General features: G+C 51.7%; 1 protein-coding gene across 1 annotated transcript; it reads left to right on the top strand.

The window, feature by feature from the left end:
- The first annotated feature begins 6,661 nt into the window (after positions 1 to 6,661).
- Pnma8b (PNMA family member 8B) lies at positions 6,662 to 8,347 on the top strand. The gene is given in 7 exon segments (XM_053743307.1): positions 6,662 to 6,816; positions 7,127 to 7,247; positions 7,366 to 7,498; positions 7,501 to 7,918; positions 7,920 to 8,053; positions 8,056 to 8,166; positions 8,169 to 8,347. Coding segments are annotated over 7 exon segments (1,251 nt in total).
- The last annotated feature ends 9,725 nt before the right edge of the window (positions 8,348 to 18,072 follow it).

Raw genomic sequence — 18,072 nt, 5'->3', positions numbered from 1 at the left:
ACCCCTGACGCTGTCTTAGAGTCCACACCCCAAACCAACTCGGTTCTCCCATCCAGACCTTCTTCTACCTTCTTCAGCTCTATCCTAGCTCAAAACAAACTGTAGATACCTGATCCCTGTGCAGGTTTTTTTTTTTTTTAATATATTTTTAATTGTATATGGATGCGACACCCTTATTCTATTTATTTTATTTTTATGTGGCACTGAGGATGGAGCCCAGTGTCTCCCACCGGCCTCACAAGCGCTCCACCTCTGCGTTGCAGCCGCCGCCCTGTGTTGGATCTTAATGTGTCACTGCGCATGCCCTGAACAAGGGCTTGATACTTGCTTCTTTATTTTTTGTGGCACTGGGGATTAAACCCAGGGGCGCTTTACCACGGAGCGACATCTTCAGCTCCTTTTATTTTTTGTTTGTTAATATGTCCAGACGGCGGATTTGTGATCCTCCTGCCTCAGCCTCCCGAGGCCCTGGTATTACAGGCGTGGGCCACCGTGCCTGGAGGGAGTGCACATTTTGCGAGAACATATGTATACAAAGGGACAGACCAAAAAATGAAAAGTGACGGAGTTTGCTCAAGGCAGTGGAGGAAAGGGGGCGAGGGACAAGTTAAGAGGGTGTTTTAAAGATGTGGAGGCCAGCGGAAGCGACAGTTCCTGGGATATACAAGTCCTGGAAGGTGCTTGCTCCCCTGTCATCCAGACATGAAGGAGTTAAATTGATTTTGCATTGGGGATGTGCTGATCTGGTTTCCTGGGCAACACTACTTGGTGCTGAAGTGGGTGGGGGTGCAGGAAGATGGGGATGGAGACCTACCTGCAGTAAACTTAACTCCCCTGGCCTTATAACCACTGGAGAAAACACCCCCAATCCTTTTCTTAGTTGGGAGCCCAGGGAAAATTGTATTACATTCTCCAGTATTCTTCTGCAAGTCTTGGATCTCAGGACCTCTCGAATTATCAAAAAAAAAAAAAAATTTTTTTTTTTTTGTACTGGGGATTGAACCCAGGGGTTCTTAGCCACTGAGCCACATCCCCAGCCCACCCTTCTTAATTTTGAGACAGGGCCTCCCTAAGTTGCTGAGCTTTGCTTTGAACTTTCCATCCTCCTGCCTCATCCTCCTGAGTCTCTGGGATTACAGGCATGCACCACCATGCCCAGCTCAAATTATTAAAAAATTTTAAAGGAAAAACACTTGAAGATTTTTAATCAGTACAAGTTTTGTCGGTTTTTGGAGAAATGAAATACCGCTTAGAGATTCTCTTTAAATATTTTAGAATCTTTGTGCTCAAATGTATTTTCTGTTCATTTACACTTTGGGCTAGATACATTTTTAAAAAATCCAGACTTAGTCAAGTATATTTGATCCTGTTAAAATGGTTTCTTCATTATTAAAAATTTGATTGCATAAAAAATTAGCAAGGAAGCTCCAAGAGCTGTTATTTATGTGAGTTTTATCTGTCCACATTTGAGTCATTTATTTGTAACTCTTTAAAAAATAACAGTAAAATGTTACATATTCTTGTATATAACATTATTATTATTATTATTTTTATTTATTAAGTACTGGGGATTAAACTCAGGGGCACTTAACGACTGAGTCATATCCCCAGCCCTTTTTACTTTTTATTTTGAGACATGGTTTTGTTAAGTTGCCTAGGGTCTCCCTAAGTTGCTGAGTCTGGCTTTGAACTTGTAATCCTCCTGCCATAGCCTCTGAGTCACTGCTCTTAAAGGTGTGTACTACCACACCTGGCAACGGACATATTCCCATTTTTCAAATATTGTAAACTTTGACTCAGTGAGATTACTTACATATACATTCTTTCAAATTGGTCAGTATTTATAATTTCTTTTTGGAAGAATCAACCAAAATAAATTTGAAACTAATTAATTTGTAATGCAAAAATATTTCATTTTGATAATATCTCTTCATAAATATGAGAAACTAAGTAAATTTTTGTTTCATACAAAAAGTTGTACTCATTATAACTCAGATATTTGGGATGTTATATTCTGCATTTTTATATATTTCAAGGTCCATTATATTTCTAAATTACGTAGTCGATAATTATTGATTCTAATCTGAGGTGGACTATCTACCAACCTTTCTAAGATTAATTCTAAAATCATTCACATGGATACTCCTTGAAATGTTGAAGATATCATGCAAAGGATATGACTTGTCAATAAGTCGTTCTTAGAAAAAAGATCATTTTTCTTTTCATGTATCTGCTCCAGTTTACATCAGGGAAGAGGAACTATTATTAGCACATTGTTATATTCCAGACATCTTATGCTTTGTAAGTGTTGTATTAGTCAACCTTAATAAAAGGATTATGATTTTGATGACTAGATGTATTTTTGAAGAGAAAAAAAAAACTGCATTCATGAGAAGACTGGTGCTGTTCTCTTGGTGTTTTTGTAAATCTTTCATGTCTGACTCAACAATCCTTCTAACCGCATCTTCCATCAGTTGCAATATCAAACACTGCAGGCTGGTAAGAGAACGAGATTGAAAAGACAAATTATGTACCTCCCCTTTCCCTATTATGAAAATAGGTTTGAAATCATGGACTCCTTGAAATGGCCTGGGGTTCCCTAGGGTTCCCTGAGCCACCACACTTTGAGAACTGCTGCTGCCAGGTGCTATTACCAGTTAAAGGGACTTGCTTCCCCGCCCCTCAAACACAAGAAAAGGGAAAGAATTTTGCAAAACATTTCATGTGCCCTCTTTTTCCAGCTGTTTCCACAGGAAACTCAGAGGCAGCTGCTAGACCAAAACCAGGTCCCATCTCTGTCCAGGAGGCGATCATAACCAAGGGAAATGGCCAGGGAGGGGCGAGACAGGGCATTTGGTCAAGTCTGTCCTGATCCTATGCCCTGGAACTTGTGCAAGCACAGGGACCCTCAGCTTCTTGAATGGCACACCTCTCCTTCAGGACGTTTCTGAGTCTCTCATTCTCTTTTTGGCTTCTAACGTCTCTGCCCCCACCCACCAGGAGAGAAATGAACGGGGCTTCTTCTGGGGCAAGAGTCGCCAGAAAGCCAAGGGAGAGGACAGAGGGTCGCACCTGTTTTCCACCAACACATGGGTTTCAGAGAAGCAAGGAAAAAAGAAGTTGGTTGGACTGTATAACATTGGAAGGTGCTGGGGGGGGGGGTCAAGCATCAAAACCGGCACACGGTGACAACGAAAACCACTTTCAAAATGACCCTGGGTGTTTGTATGCAGAACAGAGTTAGCTTCTGGGCCGAGCTTGTCCTAAGCAGGGTTGTCACCTATGTGAGTGGCTGGTGGCTCGCTCAAGGCTTGTGAGACACAGGACAAGTCATAGTTGATGATTCAACTGGGCATTGGATATCCCCGGATCACTCCCTGAATGGTTAAAGTTCACTGATCACTGTGACAACCCAAACCACTCCTCTTCTCTAACAGGGGTTTGCAACATACCCCACTCCCGGGGGATCAGACTACCCCATGAAGTACACTTCAGGGCAAGGGACTTCCGGGGCCCCTTGTGTTAGTTGCTAGTGTGGTGGTTACAGAACTCCATGGTCTGGGTGGTTGAAAGAGGAGGGACCTATTTCGGCTAGACATCCCAGTGCAGTGTACAGTCAGGGCTGGCTTCTGGAGAAGACGCCTCCTTGGTTGCACATGGCCACCTTAATGCTGTCCTCATAAGACCCTTCCTCCATATGCACTCAAAGGAGAGAGAGAGTGCTCTGGTGCCTCTTCCACGGAACCACACCCCAGCCCTTTTTTGTATTTTATTTAGAGACAGGGTCTCACTGAGTTGCTGAGGGCCTTGATAAACTGCTGAGGCTGACTTTGAACTTGAGATCCTCCTGCCTCAGTGATCCAAGTGGCTGGAATTACAGGCCTGTGTCACCATGTCCTGCAGTCGAGGGGTTTCCTGAGTCTGGCTTATTTCACTTCACATAATGCCCTCAAGATGGGGGCACAATCGCTCCTACACCTGTGGGCCTGCCCGCAAGCCGGATGCTCTCCTGCGGCAGAAACCCTGTGTGTCCACTGTCCTGTCCTATGGTGGGAAGGAAACTTGGTTCCGGTCACACTCAGGGCTGGGCACGTTCCAGCCCCCATGCCCCTCTTCTTGATCCTCATGACCTCATGATAAAGTGGGGTCACTGAGGCACAAAAGTACAAAGTGACACCTGCTGTTATTGGTCAATAGAGGGCTGTCGGGTAGCACTTTTTCACCTCTGTGGGAAGTAGAATGAGGCTCTTGCTCTAAAATGAATCTCGCAAGAAGCACCCCTCAGTTACTCAGTGGGCTAGACACAGAGTCACCAGACGACCCAGCTCTCCACTCCTACATGTGTATCCAAGGGAGACAAAACACGCCCATGCAGATTTGTACACAAATATTTGCAGGGGCGTTGTTTATAACAGCCCAAAGTAGAGAGAACCCACGTTCTGATCAATCGATGAATGGATAAAATAAATGTGGCCTATCTATCCAACAGGATACCATCCAGCCGGAACAGCGATGGGCCCTCATGTGGCCACAAAAGGCAGGAACCTGCAGACCATGATGCTGAGTGAATGGAGCTAGGCACCAAGGCCACAGATTATGTAGTTCCACTTCCATGGAATATCCAGAGCAGGTGCGTCTGGAGAGACAGAAAGGAGGTCAGTAGGGTTGGGGTATGGGAGCGTCGGAGGTGATGCTATGGGGGTGTTGAGTTTCTTCTTTGGAGTCAGAAGAATGTTCACAAGTGGATGTGGTAGCCAGGCACACGCCTGCGACCCCAAGGACTCTGGAAGACGGAAGCAGGAGGATCACAAGTCCAAGGCCAGCCTGGGAAGTTTAGTGAGATCCTGTCTCAAAATAAAAAGGGTTGGGGGTGCAGCTCTGTGGTAGAGCACCCCTGGGTTCCCCAGTCCTGCCCTCCCCCCTAAAAAAAGAGTGGAACGTGGTGATGTTTGCACAACTCCATGAAGACAGTGAAATCCATTGACCTGAACAGCTTAGACGGGTGAGTTAGGTGGTATATAAACCTTCATTTTCACGTGAACTTGGTCATGCTCACTGAACATGAGGAAGCTGGTGCTTTTGTCATTGTGTTATCCAGTTGTGTAGGGTTACAGATAACACTTGTGCTGCACATGTTCACACACACACACACACACACATATTCCTCAATGGCATCGTGTGGCTGCCACACCCTTGGAATGCAGCTCTCCCTAAAGGACTCATTTTGCAAAAGAGCATGTGCACTAGCTCACTGGTTGCTTGGTCCAATGATGTGTGTGCATGATGGCACCCTGGACGTTTCAGGGTCGATGTAATCTAGTCTTAAATCCGCTTGGCCCGCTTCACTTCGTTTACATATTGTAGCCCTCATTTGATATGAGGCATGGAGTCCGCATCCGGGGCTGGCCTGGCACTTCTGTTGGACAACACTGCTCTTCAGAGAAGAGGAATGTCCATTTCAGGATCAGAAAGGTGAAAGGAGGGGGGGGGGAGGGAAGCAGGGAAAATAAGAGGAATGGGTAGGTAAGTGGTTTGGCATGGCCTGGTTGCCATGGCAACCTTGCAATTAAATCTCTTCCTCTGTAAAAGTCAAAGAAACAAAAAAATACTGACTGGGGGAGGGGGAACCCGCGCTCTTTGTTCTGTTTATTTATTATTTTACAAATGCCTATATAATGGTTAGTTCTCAATAAATACTTCTCTAGTCTCCTTCCATGGAGCATCAGATAGTGGGCTCTTCCAACGGCTCCTGTGGAGTTGTCTTCTTTCATCCCATGAGAGCCCTTTGAGGCAGGGACAATGGTAGTTGCCATTTCATAGAGGAACAGTCAGGCCATGAACAATTCCAGAATGTTCCAGAGTTTCAGCAGGGGAAACCGCAGGGATGGGATATAAACCTAAGGGTGGGACTGCTGGGCCCCATGGAGGGTGGGACAGCTCCAGGGGATGCTGGAGGACAGTGGGACAAATGCCCAGTGGGAGTAACTGACATTTCACATATCGACTCATGAATTCTTTTTTTTTTTTTTTTTGAAAATTTTTTTAGTTGTAGATGGACACAGTGCCTTTATTTTTTATTCTTATGTGGTGCTAAGGATCGAGCCCAGTGCTAGGCAGGCGCTCTGTCAGTGAGCCACGACCTCGGTCCAACTCATGAACTTAGTCCAGGCTGTATCTCACTGATGTCACGCCTTCAAACCACACACACGGCTTAAACGTGCGTGCCTGGTTAAGAACACAGGGACATACATGAGAGTGAGGCCGGTCCTGCTGGTGCCCGGCAGGCGAGGCCCGTGCGCCCCCAATGGCGCCTGCATCTCCTGGAGGCCTGGGCTCCTTACTGGATGCTGACACTGTGCCTGCGGCTCGCGTCCCCAGCGAGTCCTGGTCGCACTGGATGAGGCCAGTGCCACTTGATTTAGAGTTCCACCTGTCCCCTGGAAGGGGAATTACACCTTGACGGTGGCCTTTATACTCCTCCCTAAGGAGGCCTCTATCTGAATGAGGCCGGGTCTCCTCCAGGGAATTGGGCCTTGTTTTTCTTTGATAGTGAAGCTGGTGCTTCCAGCGCCCCCATCCTCCTTCCACTATGGCCCTTGAAGACTGGCTGCTCCCACCGCCGCCAGGCAGACCCCACCCAGCTGCAGCCTGAAGCGTTGCTATGGAGACAGGGTCCAGCCACCAGGGGAAGAAAGCTTGCGGGGTGGGGAGCGGGGCGCGGGGGTCCCGTTGCGCAGGCGCAGCCTTGAGCAGCAGCGGTGCTGCGAACCTGCGGAGTCCAGACCTGCGGGTGCTCAGACACCATCTAGGCTCCCGGTGAGAGGCGGCTCCCGTCCTCCACGCCTACCTTGTGTCCTGGGCGCCGCCCCACTGCACCTGGCCTCAAGGGAGGGAGCAATTGGGCAAGCCGGGAGAGCAGTCACCGATGCCCCTGCGGATCCTCGACTGCCCTGGGCAGCGGGTCTGAAAGAAGACTTCGGCGTCCAGCCCACCATCAGGCAGTGGGGGCCCTGAACCTTCTGACGTTCACTTGAACCTGAGCTACAACCCCGGAGAGTGGCTTTGCAGAGACCTATTGGCACAGGGCACCACAGCCCAGCCCTGCTCCCCTTCCCTCCTGCCCCAGGATCAGCAGGGAACCATCAGGCTATGGCCAAGTTCCTTTTGCAGGACGGGAGCTCAGCACCCTGCTGGTCACCGGCATCCTGGAGGACCTGAGCCCTCCTGAAGCCACCTTCCTGTCCTGGGCAGGTTCAGGCTGAGGAAAGTGAGTGCCCAGAGGGAGGAGGAGGAAGCCAAGGCCACCCTGGTGGAGTTTGTGGAGACTTCAAGGACAGGCCCAACCTTTGATCTGGGGAAACCCAGGGCCAGGGGTCAGGACAGAAGGCCAGGAAGGCTCAGTCCCATGGAGGGGCAGTCAGGAGTGCTCGGAGGGTCAGTTGGGATGGCAGGAACAGAGGCAGAGGCAAAAGATTGACCCAAAAGGGCAAGAAGAGAAGCTGGGATGGAGGTCTGGGAGGAGTAGCTCTGAGGACTCAGAGGAAGCCTGCGGTGCTAGAGGAGGACCTGAGTGGGGGACCAGAGTCCGGAGCGCCAGTGCCAAGGAGCTAAGCAGGAAGCAGGCCTTCAGGGCTCAGGATGAAGATGGAACCGGCAAGTTCCTGGCTCTGACAAAGCCAAAAGGGGACAAAGCCAAGAGGGAAGAGAAAGAGAAAGAGCCCCTCGGGGTGCAGTCGACCTGCTTGAACATCAAGGAAGGTAGATGTGGTGTCCCTGAGTTAGTGGCACTACTAGCTGTGAGAGATATGCCAGAGGAGGAACTGTGGACAGGACATTTTGGGGAGCTGGATTGGAACTGAGAAAAAGAGGAAGTAGATGATCCTGAGTTCCTGGCCACTGTGGCGCACACAGACCCCCTGACCCTTCGCCTGGGAGATGTTAAAAATGGCTTCTGTGATCAGAGTTTCTGGGCTGTACTGACAAGAAAGACAAAAAAAGATGCCCTTTCCAAAATTGTCATTCATGTCCAAGGACACATCTGGAACCAACGTGAAATCGTGAAATCTTGGAGGAAGGCCCAGGGGGGCTGGAACCTTCTGGAATGCATTTCTACCTTGGCTGAGTCAGAGAACCGCCCTAAGGAGAAGAAGGTCCCGCGTGGCCTCCTGGGGGCTGGGGCGATGACAGCAAAGAAGCGGGCGGCCTCCTGGAGCTGGTGCTGCTGGACGTGGCTGAGGAGGTACAGGAGGCAAAGGAAACCCGTGGGAAGGGGGACTCGCTTAACCCGCAGAGGCGACCAAGGCCGCAGCCGTCACTTCTGAGAAGAAAGCTGGTTGCGGGGCTTTGACCCAGAAGGATGTGACCAAACGCAAGAAGGCGCTCGCGGACGAGGTCAAGGGACAGCAGCCTGCTGGCCCTAAGTCGGCTTATGGGAAGAAGGTGCATCCTGGGTGGGGCTGCTCCCCAATGCTGCTAGTGGGACCCACGGACTTCAGGGCAGCGAGTGGACTTTGCAGGGCGCCGGTGTGTAGACTCTGCTGGCTCCTTTGTCTCTCCCTCTCCTTCCTGCGCCCCTCCCTCCTCGCTTAACCGCGTGCTGTGTGCCCCGCTACGCAGGGATCCCTTAGGGCAGGTGTTCCCCTTTCCCTACTAGTCCCTTGTGGACTGGTGGCAGAGAAGGAAAAGTGAAGGCACCAGAGGCTACAGCTGGCGGGGATGACACGAAGTCTCAGGACCCGCGAAGGGGGCGTGGCTTGGGTGGCTGGGGGTGGGTCGGTGGACACCAGGCCCATGGATGCCACCAGAGGCAGTGAGCCTCCCTGGTTTCTGGAAAGTGGCTCGGAGCCACTGTGGCCCCCGCCCTCATCTGACTGGGCCTAGGGTCTCTGGGGGAGGCTCAATACCAAAGGGCCAAAGTCCCTGTGAGGAGGAGATGGTTCCAGAAAAGAAAGCCAGAGAGTGGGAGAAGGAGAGATGGGAGGGAGGAGGGAGGGGGAAGAGCATTTAGAGGATCCTGGACAAGGAGGAGGAAGAGGAAGCTGCACATCTGCTGCACACCAGCCAAGTTCACCACATGCAAATGAACCAACTCAAGGCCAAGGTCACCTGCCAATAACCACAGGCCGACTTGTCACTCAGACTGTGGTGTTTACCATAAACCATAATAACCTACCAACATGTTCTATTTAGGGTAATTCATATAAAATCCAGATTTCTGGCTCCTCTGGGTGGTCCTTAGTCTGGGGCCCTTTCCTACTGGCCTGTGGCTTCTCTGGGGCATCCCACCAGCTGTCCCCACTGTCCCATGAGGCTTGCAACCATGACTTAATGTGATGAAGTCCCTCTGTTCACCCTCTGTGGGCGCCCAACACCAGAGGGTCTCCTGAGGGGTGTCCTGAATGCTCAGGGGAGCGAGGGGGATAATGATTCAATTCTGAAGCGAGCGGCTCGGATTTAATTCTAGTCACAACAATAACAATATGGGCATAGCTCTCACCACCAGGAACCCCCAGGCACTGCCTGAAGCGCCCAGGTTGTCTGATGCGAGTTCAGGAGCGCTTGCGGTGCACGCTTCACAAATGGGGAAGCTGAGGCTCGTGGACGCAGATGATTTGCCAAGCGTCACACGCGCTGGAATCTGAACCCAGGCAGTGCGGCTCGACTCAAGTCCCAGTGATCCAGAGCCTGGCTGGACAACCCACTTGCTCCCCCAAGCCCCAGTCAGGAGGAAGCAAGTTGTGAGAAGCAAGGGACAGAAAGCAGCTGGGATGGGCGAGGTCACAACACAGGGAATTTGCGAGGGTCTCCACACCCTCTCCCACTGCAGGCACGACCACATGCGGTGTAGACTGGAAAAGATCGGCCCCACTGATGTGACCTCTACTGGACTTGCTGAGAGCTGGGGTGGGGCGGGGGTGGCGGTGGTAGGGGCAAGAGCCTGTTGACCGGGTCCCCAGCAGGAGCAAGTCACAGCCCCTTCCATCCTTCTGACGTCGCTAAGAGGACGTGATTTTCAGGCCATACACTGAGGCCCCGAGAGGCAAGTAACCAGTCCGGATCTTGAGGATGAGGTGTGGGTGGGGCCGGGTGGAGTGGCCCAAGAAGCCCCCTCCAAATGCCTTCCCTCCCACGGCGGGCATCTCCTGCCAACCCCTCTGCTTCCCTTTTCCAGATCTGGGGCTGAGGGCAGAGAATCCCCCAGCCTGTCCCCCTCCTAGGACAGGATGGGTAGTCTGTTCCCTTCACATCTGCATTCTGTCATTTTTCTCTTTTGTGACCTTGCTGGTGGCTGTGCTGGTCTTGGAGTCAAGACCTCCCTCTTTTCAATGGCTCTGACAACTCCGAGTTTGAAACCACTATCCCAATGGCTGAATTGAGGACTGGGTCCTACGGACACCTTCTAAATCCTCTTTGGGTTAAAAAAAAAAGGCAGTGAGACCCTTGCAGCAATCTCAGGGCTACCAAGGCCACCATTGGGCATCTGAGCTCACGCTGGCCTGGGGTCACCCAGATGGTTATGTTCATTCGGGAGAGGCAAAGTGACTTCTCCAGTCGCCACCAGAGGGCGCGCTGTGAGCCTTCTCTCCGAAGATGGCCGCTCTCCATTCTTCTCCCTGGATGCTCTTAATATTTTTCCATCAAAAGATCCAGTCTTTCCTGCGCTTGCATTTGGGCTAGCCTTTAGACTGTGAATGACTTATAAAGGACTATCCTCTCCAAATCCTCTAGTGGCTTCATGTCACTAAATACCAAAACAAAGTTCCCTATAATAGTCTTGACCTGTTCTGTCCAATGAGGTAACCACTACCCACCCACATGGAGAGATTTCAGTTTCAATGTAATTAGGTAAAATTAAACGTCCGGGGCTGGGGATATAGCTCGGTTGGTAGAGTGGTTGCCTTGTAAGCACAAGGTCCTGGGTTCAAATCCCCAGCATTGAAAAAAAAAAAAAATTAAATGTCCATGTCCTCAGTCACACTAGTCAAGTTTCAAGTACTCAAAAGCCACATGTGGCCAGTGGTTACCATATTGCCTAGTACAGATCCAGGCCATTTCATCACCACACAAAGTTCTCTAGAATGACTGTCCACACACTTCTGCCCCCATCCTACCTCTCTGCCTCACTTCCCAGCACCCTCTCCATCTATCTCTCAGCTTCAGCCCCCATCCTCCCAGGTCTCAGGGAACCCCAGACATATTCCAGCCTCAGGCCTTTGCACTGGCTGCTCCTACTACCTGGAGAGCCCTTCCCCAGGATACTCACAAGGTTCCTTCCCTCACTCCATACAGACTTTCCTCAAATGCCACACTCCCCAGGAGGGCTCCCCTGAGCCCCCTATTAACCGTGCAGCCTTTTCTGCACATCCTCACTGACCTTCAGAGTTCTGGCTGCCCCCTGCACCCCGACTTGCGTCTCAAGAGCACTCCAGGGATGTTTGTCAGGGAGTCTAATGGAAGGAATTGGTGACAAGGTCCTGCTGTCAGAAAGCACAAAAGGGTAAGGGCAGGTTGCCCAGAGAGTAGTAACTGGAGAGTCGCTGCCACCCAGGGACTAGAGGAGCCTCGTGGGACAGGCTGCCAAGCTGCCCAGGTTGTACACTGAGCCCATCTGCTTGAGGAGAATCCCAGGAGCTCTTGGTCCACCTCTGTGGCTGTGGGTGTGGCGCTGCCGCCACCACGTGGGAGCAGCCTCTGGACAGCACCCCTTCCTCCTGCTTTCCAGCCTCAGCGCCTCCTCCACACACAGCAGCGGCCGCTGGCAAAGGTGGTGGCTGCCGGGTGGCTGCGGGGGCAGGTGGGTGCGGAGGGGAGGGGCAGCAGAGCCTCAGGTTCAGCTCCCCTGGTGGGATGGGGTCTGCCCTGTCCTGTTCACGTTTGTTGAAAGACTGACGGACAGAAAGAACCACGCGGCTGGGAGAATCAGGCCACAGATGCGCCTGGTGAGGAACGTTCTAGAACGGCACGGCCCTGGAGTGAGGAGCGGGTGAGCTGAAGGAGCAGCGGCCAAGACCCTGGGGCCGGCAGGGAAGGGTAGCGCCAGGCAAGCAGCCCGGTCGGCCGCAGCAGGCGCCTCCTGCGCGGGGACGGACCGCAGACGGTGTCCAGGGAGGAGGTCGGCATAGCCCACGGGGTGGCCAGGCCCCGGGCTCCAGGCCCTGCCCTGGGTGCAGGAAACCGACTCTTCTAGGCATGGGTGACAAACTTGTAGATGAGGACAAGATCCTGCACCAGAGAGCGAGGCCTGCGGGGCAGCAGAGGCAACTTGACCGAGGAGGGCAGGGGAGCACGCGTGTGCTCAGGGTCCATGGGTGGCCTGGGTGTTCTGGGGAGCAGGAGGAGGCGACCTGAGCAAAGACCCGAAGCAGCTGGGGGAGGGCGGGGACCGAGGATGGGGGAAGGAACAGTACAGGGTTAACATAGCGGTTTATTGTATATATTTTTAAACACACTAATACTTCCTGTATGAGTTGTTGGTTCATTTGGTGGTTCACATGGTGAGGGTTTGACATACCATGTGCATGATTTTTAAATCTTCCCCCTGCCTTTCACTGGTGCGTTGTGTACACACTGACAGATTCGTACAGGCACCTAGTACCCAGTGTGCCAGAGCCGCTCCCCATCCCTTCTCCTCCTCCCTCCCCACCTCCGCCTCTGGTCCCTTTCCTCTATGGTTCCCTTGATTTTCATGAGCTCCGCCCCTTTTCCTATCTTCCACCTACGAGGGAAATCATAGGATTCGAAACCAGAGTGTGACTTACTATGCTTAACATCATGGTCTCTAGTTCCATTCATGTTCCTGCAAATGACATAATTTTCACTTTTATGACATAGCGTTTTAAAAACGTGCCATTACAGGCCCCTCCCGTGCTCCGGTGCCAGGCTCGGTGCTGGGTATAGGAGAGGCATCTCTACCTGGTTGGGTTTCTCGGTGGGTGGGATTTGGGAAGGCGAGGCAGCCGTGAAATGAGCGTGCAGGGGGGACCCGAGTGGGGTGGGAATGCAGGCGCTCGGGGAGCGTGACCCCTGCCCGGGACCCAAGGTTTCATCCCGGCCGCGGCTGACACGAGCGCCCGACTCCTGGAGATGCGACCAGGTCCTAGAAGAAGGGAGAAGTCAGGATCAGTGACAGAAAACCACAACCGCTCCTCTTCTGGTTCTCTGAAGTCTGGTGCCCACCCAGGTCCCAGAGGCTCAGAGCAGGCTCCGCCCCTTACGTAGGACGCCCCGCCCCACGTCAGGTAGTCGAAGGCGACGTCAACCTACAGGAGCTGCAGCGCCCCACTGAGCCACCAGGTGGAGCTCCAGGACCGCTGGCTAAAGCCACACGGGCGCTGGCGCTTGGTTCAGAGCCTTGAAACTCCAAAGCGAGGCTTCTGAAGGCCAGGCCACTGAGAAAGTGGGCCTTCCTACAGGGAAACCTACGGGGCACCGTGTGACACCCCGTTTGACTCCACAACAATACGGAACACTTTGTGACCACGCGGGTTACCCAGGGCCTCCTCCCACCTTTGGATGCCCACACTGGGGATGCCAGGGAGGGAGGGCGGAGAAGGTTCTGTCCAATGCGGGAGGGACAAACTGAAACTCAGTGGGGGACAGATTTGCTCAAGTCACGGGGCTGTCAGAGGGGTGTGTGAGGATTAATGTCCTGTGTGTGAGTCGGCAGTGTGCTTCTGAGTGGCTGTGTGTGTTTGCATACATCAGTGGATGCAGGAGTGTGAGTGTGTGTGTGTGTGTGTGTTCCAGTGTGCAGGCTGGGGTGTGCTTGTATGCATACATAGTGCACATTTGTACGAATGCCTGCTTTTGTGAGTGTGTTTGTGAGTGGAGGGGTCTGTGGCTGCGTGTGTCTGTCCATGAGTGTGTGTACCTGCCTGTTACTGCGTGCATGTGTGTTGGAGGGTGGGGGGAGATATGAGGATATAAGTGAAAGCCACACAGCCCTCCCTCCCTCCCTCTCTCTTTTGCAGTATTGTGGTTGAACCCAGGGTCTTGCACATGCTAGAAAAGCACTCTACTGCTGAGTTACATCCCCAGTCCTTTTTATTTTTTTATTTTGACATGGGGCTAACCTCAAATTTTGGATCCTCCTGCCTCAGCCTCCTGAGTTGCTGGGATTACAGGCAGAACCATGGCACCTGGAGACAGCTCTTGACCCTGACCTGGTACCATCACTGAGGGCCCGACCCTCCCCGCACTGTTTCCGTTCTCACCCAAGTCAGCTGTTGTAGAACTAAGGGACACAGAGATCCACCCAGCTGGCTGTAAGCCAGGTTTATTGGAAAATGCCATAGCAGGTCCTTTTCCTGGAGCCCCTAAGGCAGGGCTCCCCTGTCCCAACCCTCCGACCTTCTCCTGACCTCTCTCACCATCTCTGCTCCACCTTGCAGATTTCCAAATAGAAGAGACCTCCTTAGTCTCCAGGAAGTAGCCCTCCACTCCCGTCTGGCACCCAGGGCTTCTTCACAGCTTCAGAAACGTCCCTTGTGCTGTGAAGGGTTAACTCAGCAGACTGCGCTGCCCAAGTCCTGCATGTTCCAAGAAAAGGGTCTGGCCACTGGGAGCTGAGCTCTTGGCCTGTCCTGCCTGATAAGAGTGTTTGCCTGGGACCTCGGGCCACACCGGGTAGCTTATGTTAGGGCAGTTTTTGCTGAGCACCTGTTTTGGTTCTTGGGACCACGTGCTGTCAGTCTGGAGGGACTGGAGACAGTAACTGAGGTCAGCTGTGCAGGGCTCCATGCTTAGATGACCGCCCCCAATGAAAACCGTGGACTCCATGGCACGGGCGGGCTTCCCTGTCCTTCTTGCATGTTGTCACATGTCGCTGCTGAGAAGCAACACTGTCCACTCTACTCCACTGGAGAGGGCAGCCGGAGCTGGTGCCTGGGCTCTCCCGGGCCGTGCCAGGTGTGCAGCTTTGCTTTGCTATAATAAACCTTAACCCAGTGGCTTTCCTGAGTTCTGAGTCCTTCTAGTGACTCGCTGAGCCCGAGGGTGGTCTTGGGGACCCCAGAACCACCTGCCCAAGCATATTCCCTGGGTGCTGGGCAGAGCTGAGATTCAAACCCACCTCTCCTTATTTCTTGTTGGCTCCGGGTGGGGGCGGATGGAGACAGGTACGATCTCAGGAGCCAGGCGGATCAGGGAAGAGGACCTTACTCATTCTTTGTTCCCTTGGTTCTGAGGTCACAAAGGGCTGCTGCCCCAGCCTGCCGCTCTTACAGCATTCGTGGGAAATGTGTTTCCTCCTGAGCTCGAGGTCTCCTCCTCTGGGACCCCTGTGCCCCAAGATAACATGGAATCACTTCTGCCTTAAAAAAAAAAAAAAAAAAAAGTCTCCGAATTCACTAAAACATGAAGATGTGTCAAAATGTTCCAGGCAGGCCAGGAAATGGCGGTATACTCAGTCAGTGATATTCAGCACCTGAGAGCCGTAAGGACGCAGGGAGCGTAGACTCAGGATTCTCGCTACACAGAAGGCAACTGCACTCTTAAAAGAGCAAGCCCTGGGGAATGTCCCCTCCCTCCCTCTCCCTTTCCCTACCCTTCTAAATACTCCCATTCCTGTTACTCTGAAGAAATAAAATAAGAAGGAAGGGCTTCCAATGCCCCATGATAGGCGAGTGGCCGATCACAGTGGTCCAACCACACTGGGATCTTCCGCAGCCACAGAGAGATGGACTAGAGAGTTTCCACTGGATCCTTTGAGTGAGCATGGGGATGTGCAAGAAAAGTCGTGCACACTATGATTCCCACTGGCCGGCGCACAGTAGCGCTGGCCTGTAATCCCAGACCCTTGGGAGGCTGAGGCAGGAGGACTGTGAGTTCGAGGCTAGCCTCAGCAACTTAGCAAGACTCTGATTCAAAAGAAAAAAATACAAAGCATCCCCTATTTTGGTAAAAATAACACCCCAAACAACCTCTGCAAGCCCATATGCATATTCATATTAGAACTTAATGAATAAAGAGTAAATGCAAGTTATATGAGGTTATGGAGCCTAGGGTTCAGAGCCCAGCTGTATCCTCGCTGCATGATTTTCCAGCCATGTGGCCTCGGGCGAGTCATTCCACTTTTTAGGGCCTCAGCTTCCTGATCTGTAAAATGGGGATAACAGTGTCTACCTGGAAGGTGGCTGGAAGGCACATGAAGGACATCTCACAGCCCCTGGTATGTAGCAAGGGTCCTGTGAAGACAGGGTATGGATTGTCAACCTGGTTACACAGGCAGAGGGAGGTTCCTGGGGAGGAGATGGATCCGAACTACAGAGGTAGTGAAAAGCCACCACCTACATGATTGTGCTCCTATACTCTGTTTTATAGGGGGTCATTCTAAACATTTAATCTGAATTAACTCAGATTGTTAATCCTTACAACATCTTTGCAGTGCACATTGATTTAGCACTTATAAAGCACAATTCTAAGAGTTTTGCTTGAATTAACCCCTCTAATCCTCACATCCTTCTGAGTTGAGTACGAATCTTATGATTCCCATTTAACCTGTGAGTAAACCGAGGCACAGAGAAGTTAATTACTTGTTCAAAATTCCACAGCCAGGATGTTTTGACTCTGAGGGAATCTGACTGTGGATTAGGACTGTGCTCTTACCTTAAAAACAGGACGGCTAGATGGGTAGGTAGATAAAATGAGTTTGTTGGTAGGAAAAATTTCAAAATACGTTATTAACTGAAAATAATAAAGTATGTGGGGTACCTGTCTGCAATAAGCATCCCGTGGGAGCTGGTTAAACAGCAGACTGTCAGCTCCGTCCCAGACCTACTGCATCTGAATCTGCATTCTAACAAGGTACGGGTCATGTGGATGCTCATTACCATTTGTGCCTGGCCATTTCAGGAAAGAAAGGAAAGAAAGAAAGAGAGAGTAAGAAAGAAAGAAAGAAAAGAAAAAGAAAGAAGGAAAGGGAAGGAAGGGAGGGAGGGAGGGAGGAAGGAAGGAAGGAAGGAAGGAAGGAAGGAAGGAAGGAAGGAAGGAAGGAAGGAAGGAAGGAAATCTCCAGGTGGATAAAACTGAGAAAGAATCCCTCCATGGTTGAGAAGCTCCGTCAGAGTTCAATCCTACCTCCCCACTTGCTGCCTGTGTAATCTGAGGCCAGTCACCGCACTTGTGGGCCTCGGTTTCCACGTCTGAACCCAGGCGGAGGCCAGCAGCAGCCTCCCTGGTAGGACTAGAGGTCCCGAGCACCTCAGACTTAGGACGGCACTCAGTACCCATGGGGGTCCACACAAGTGCAGCTGCCTGTATCTTGGGCTGCTTACATTATGCCATCATGTTGAACTAGTATTTTAAAAACAAACCCTGTGTAATAAGGAGGCTGACTCTTTTGGAGGTTTGACTATTGAAGGTTTTTAGACCGCCCTCCCCTCCCCTGCACCCTGCAGGCGCCTCCTCTCTGGGAAACAGGGAGCTCGATAGCGCCTCCCCTGGAGCCGGTGGGAAGTTCAAGTCATGCAACCCCCTCGTCCCATTCGCCCCTGCCGGCAGCCACTAAAAAGCCCAATCCACTCTGATTTTGTTCAAGCCGCCTCTGCTGGCTCGCACCTGCCCTGGTCTCCTCCGAAAAATCCCATCATGTGCTGAACCTTTTGATGCCAGTTTCGGGTGCGTGGTTGATTCTGCCCTCTGTGCAGTAACCACAGAACCACATCAGTATTAAAACTGTGTGCTTACGCAGAAAGATGGTCCCGTCTGCAACAACTGGAGACTCACACTTGTAGGATGTCACCGCAGGAAGAGAGAGTGCACTGACATCCAAGGCAGATTCTCAAAGTGTGTTCCCCTGGGCAGAAGCTGCAGATGCCACCCCCCACACCCCCACATTCCCTGCCCAGCAACAATTGGCTCAGAGCCCCAGTTGTGTGAGGAGGTTCTCAACCATGGCTCCCTGCCATTGGAATCACTTAGGGGGCTTTAAAATCATTGGGCTGCCCCATCCCTAAGGCCGGGTGGTTAAATGCTGTCCATCTGGGCATGGATACATTTAAACTATGTACAGGTGATTCTAACACCAAGTCACAGTTGAGAACCATTTCCTCTCCATCTTCCCACTCCTATTCA

The sequence above is a fragment of the Sciurus carolinensis genome, chromosome 16, assembly GCF_902686445.1.
Source record: "Sciurus carolinensis chromosome 16, mSciCar1.2, whole genome shotgun sequence".
Lineage (NCBI taxonomy): Eukaryota > Metazoa > Chordata > Mammalia > Rodentia > Sciuridae > Sciurus > Sciurus carolinensis.
This window is presented reverse-complemented; position numbering and strand designations above follow the sequence as displayed.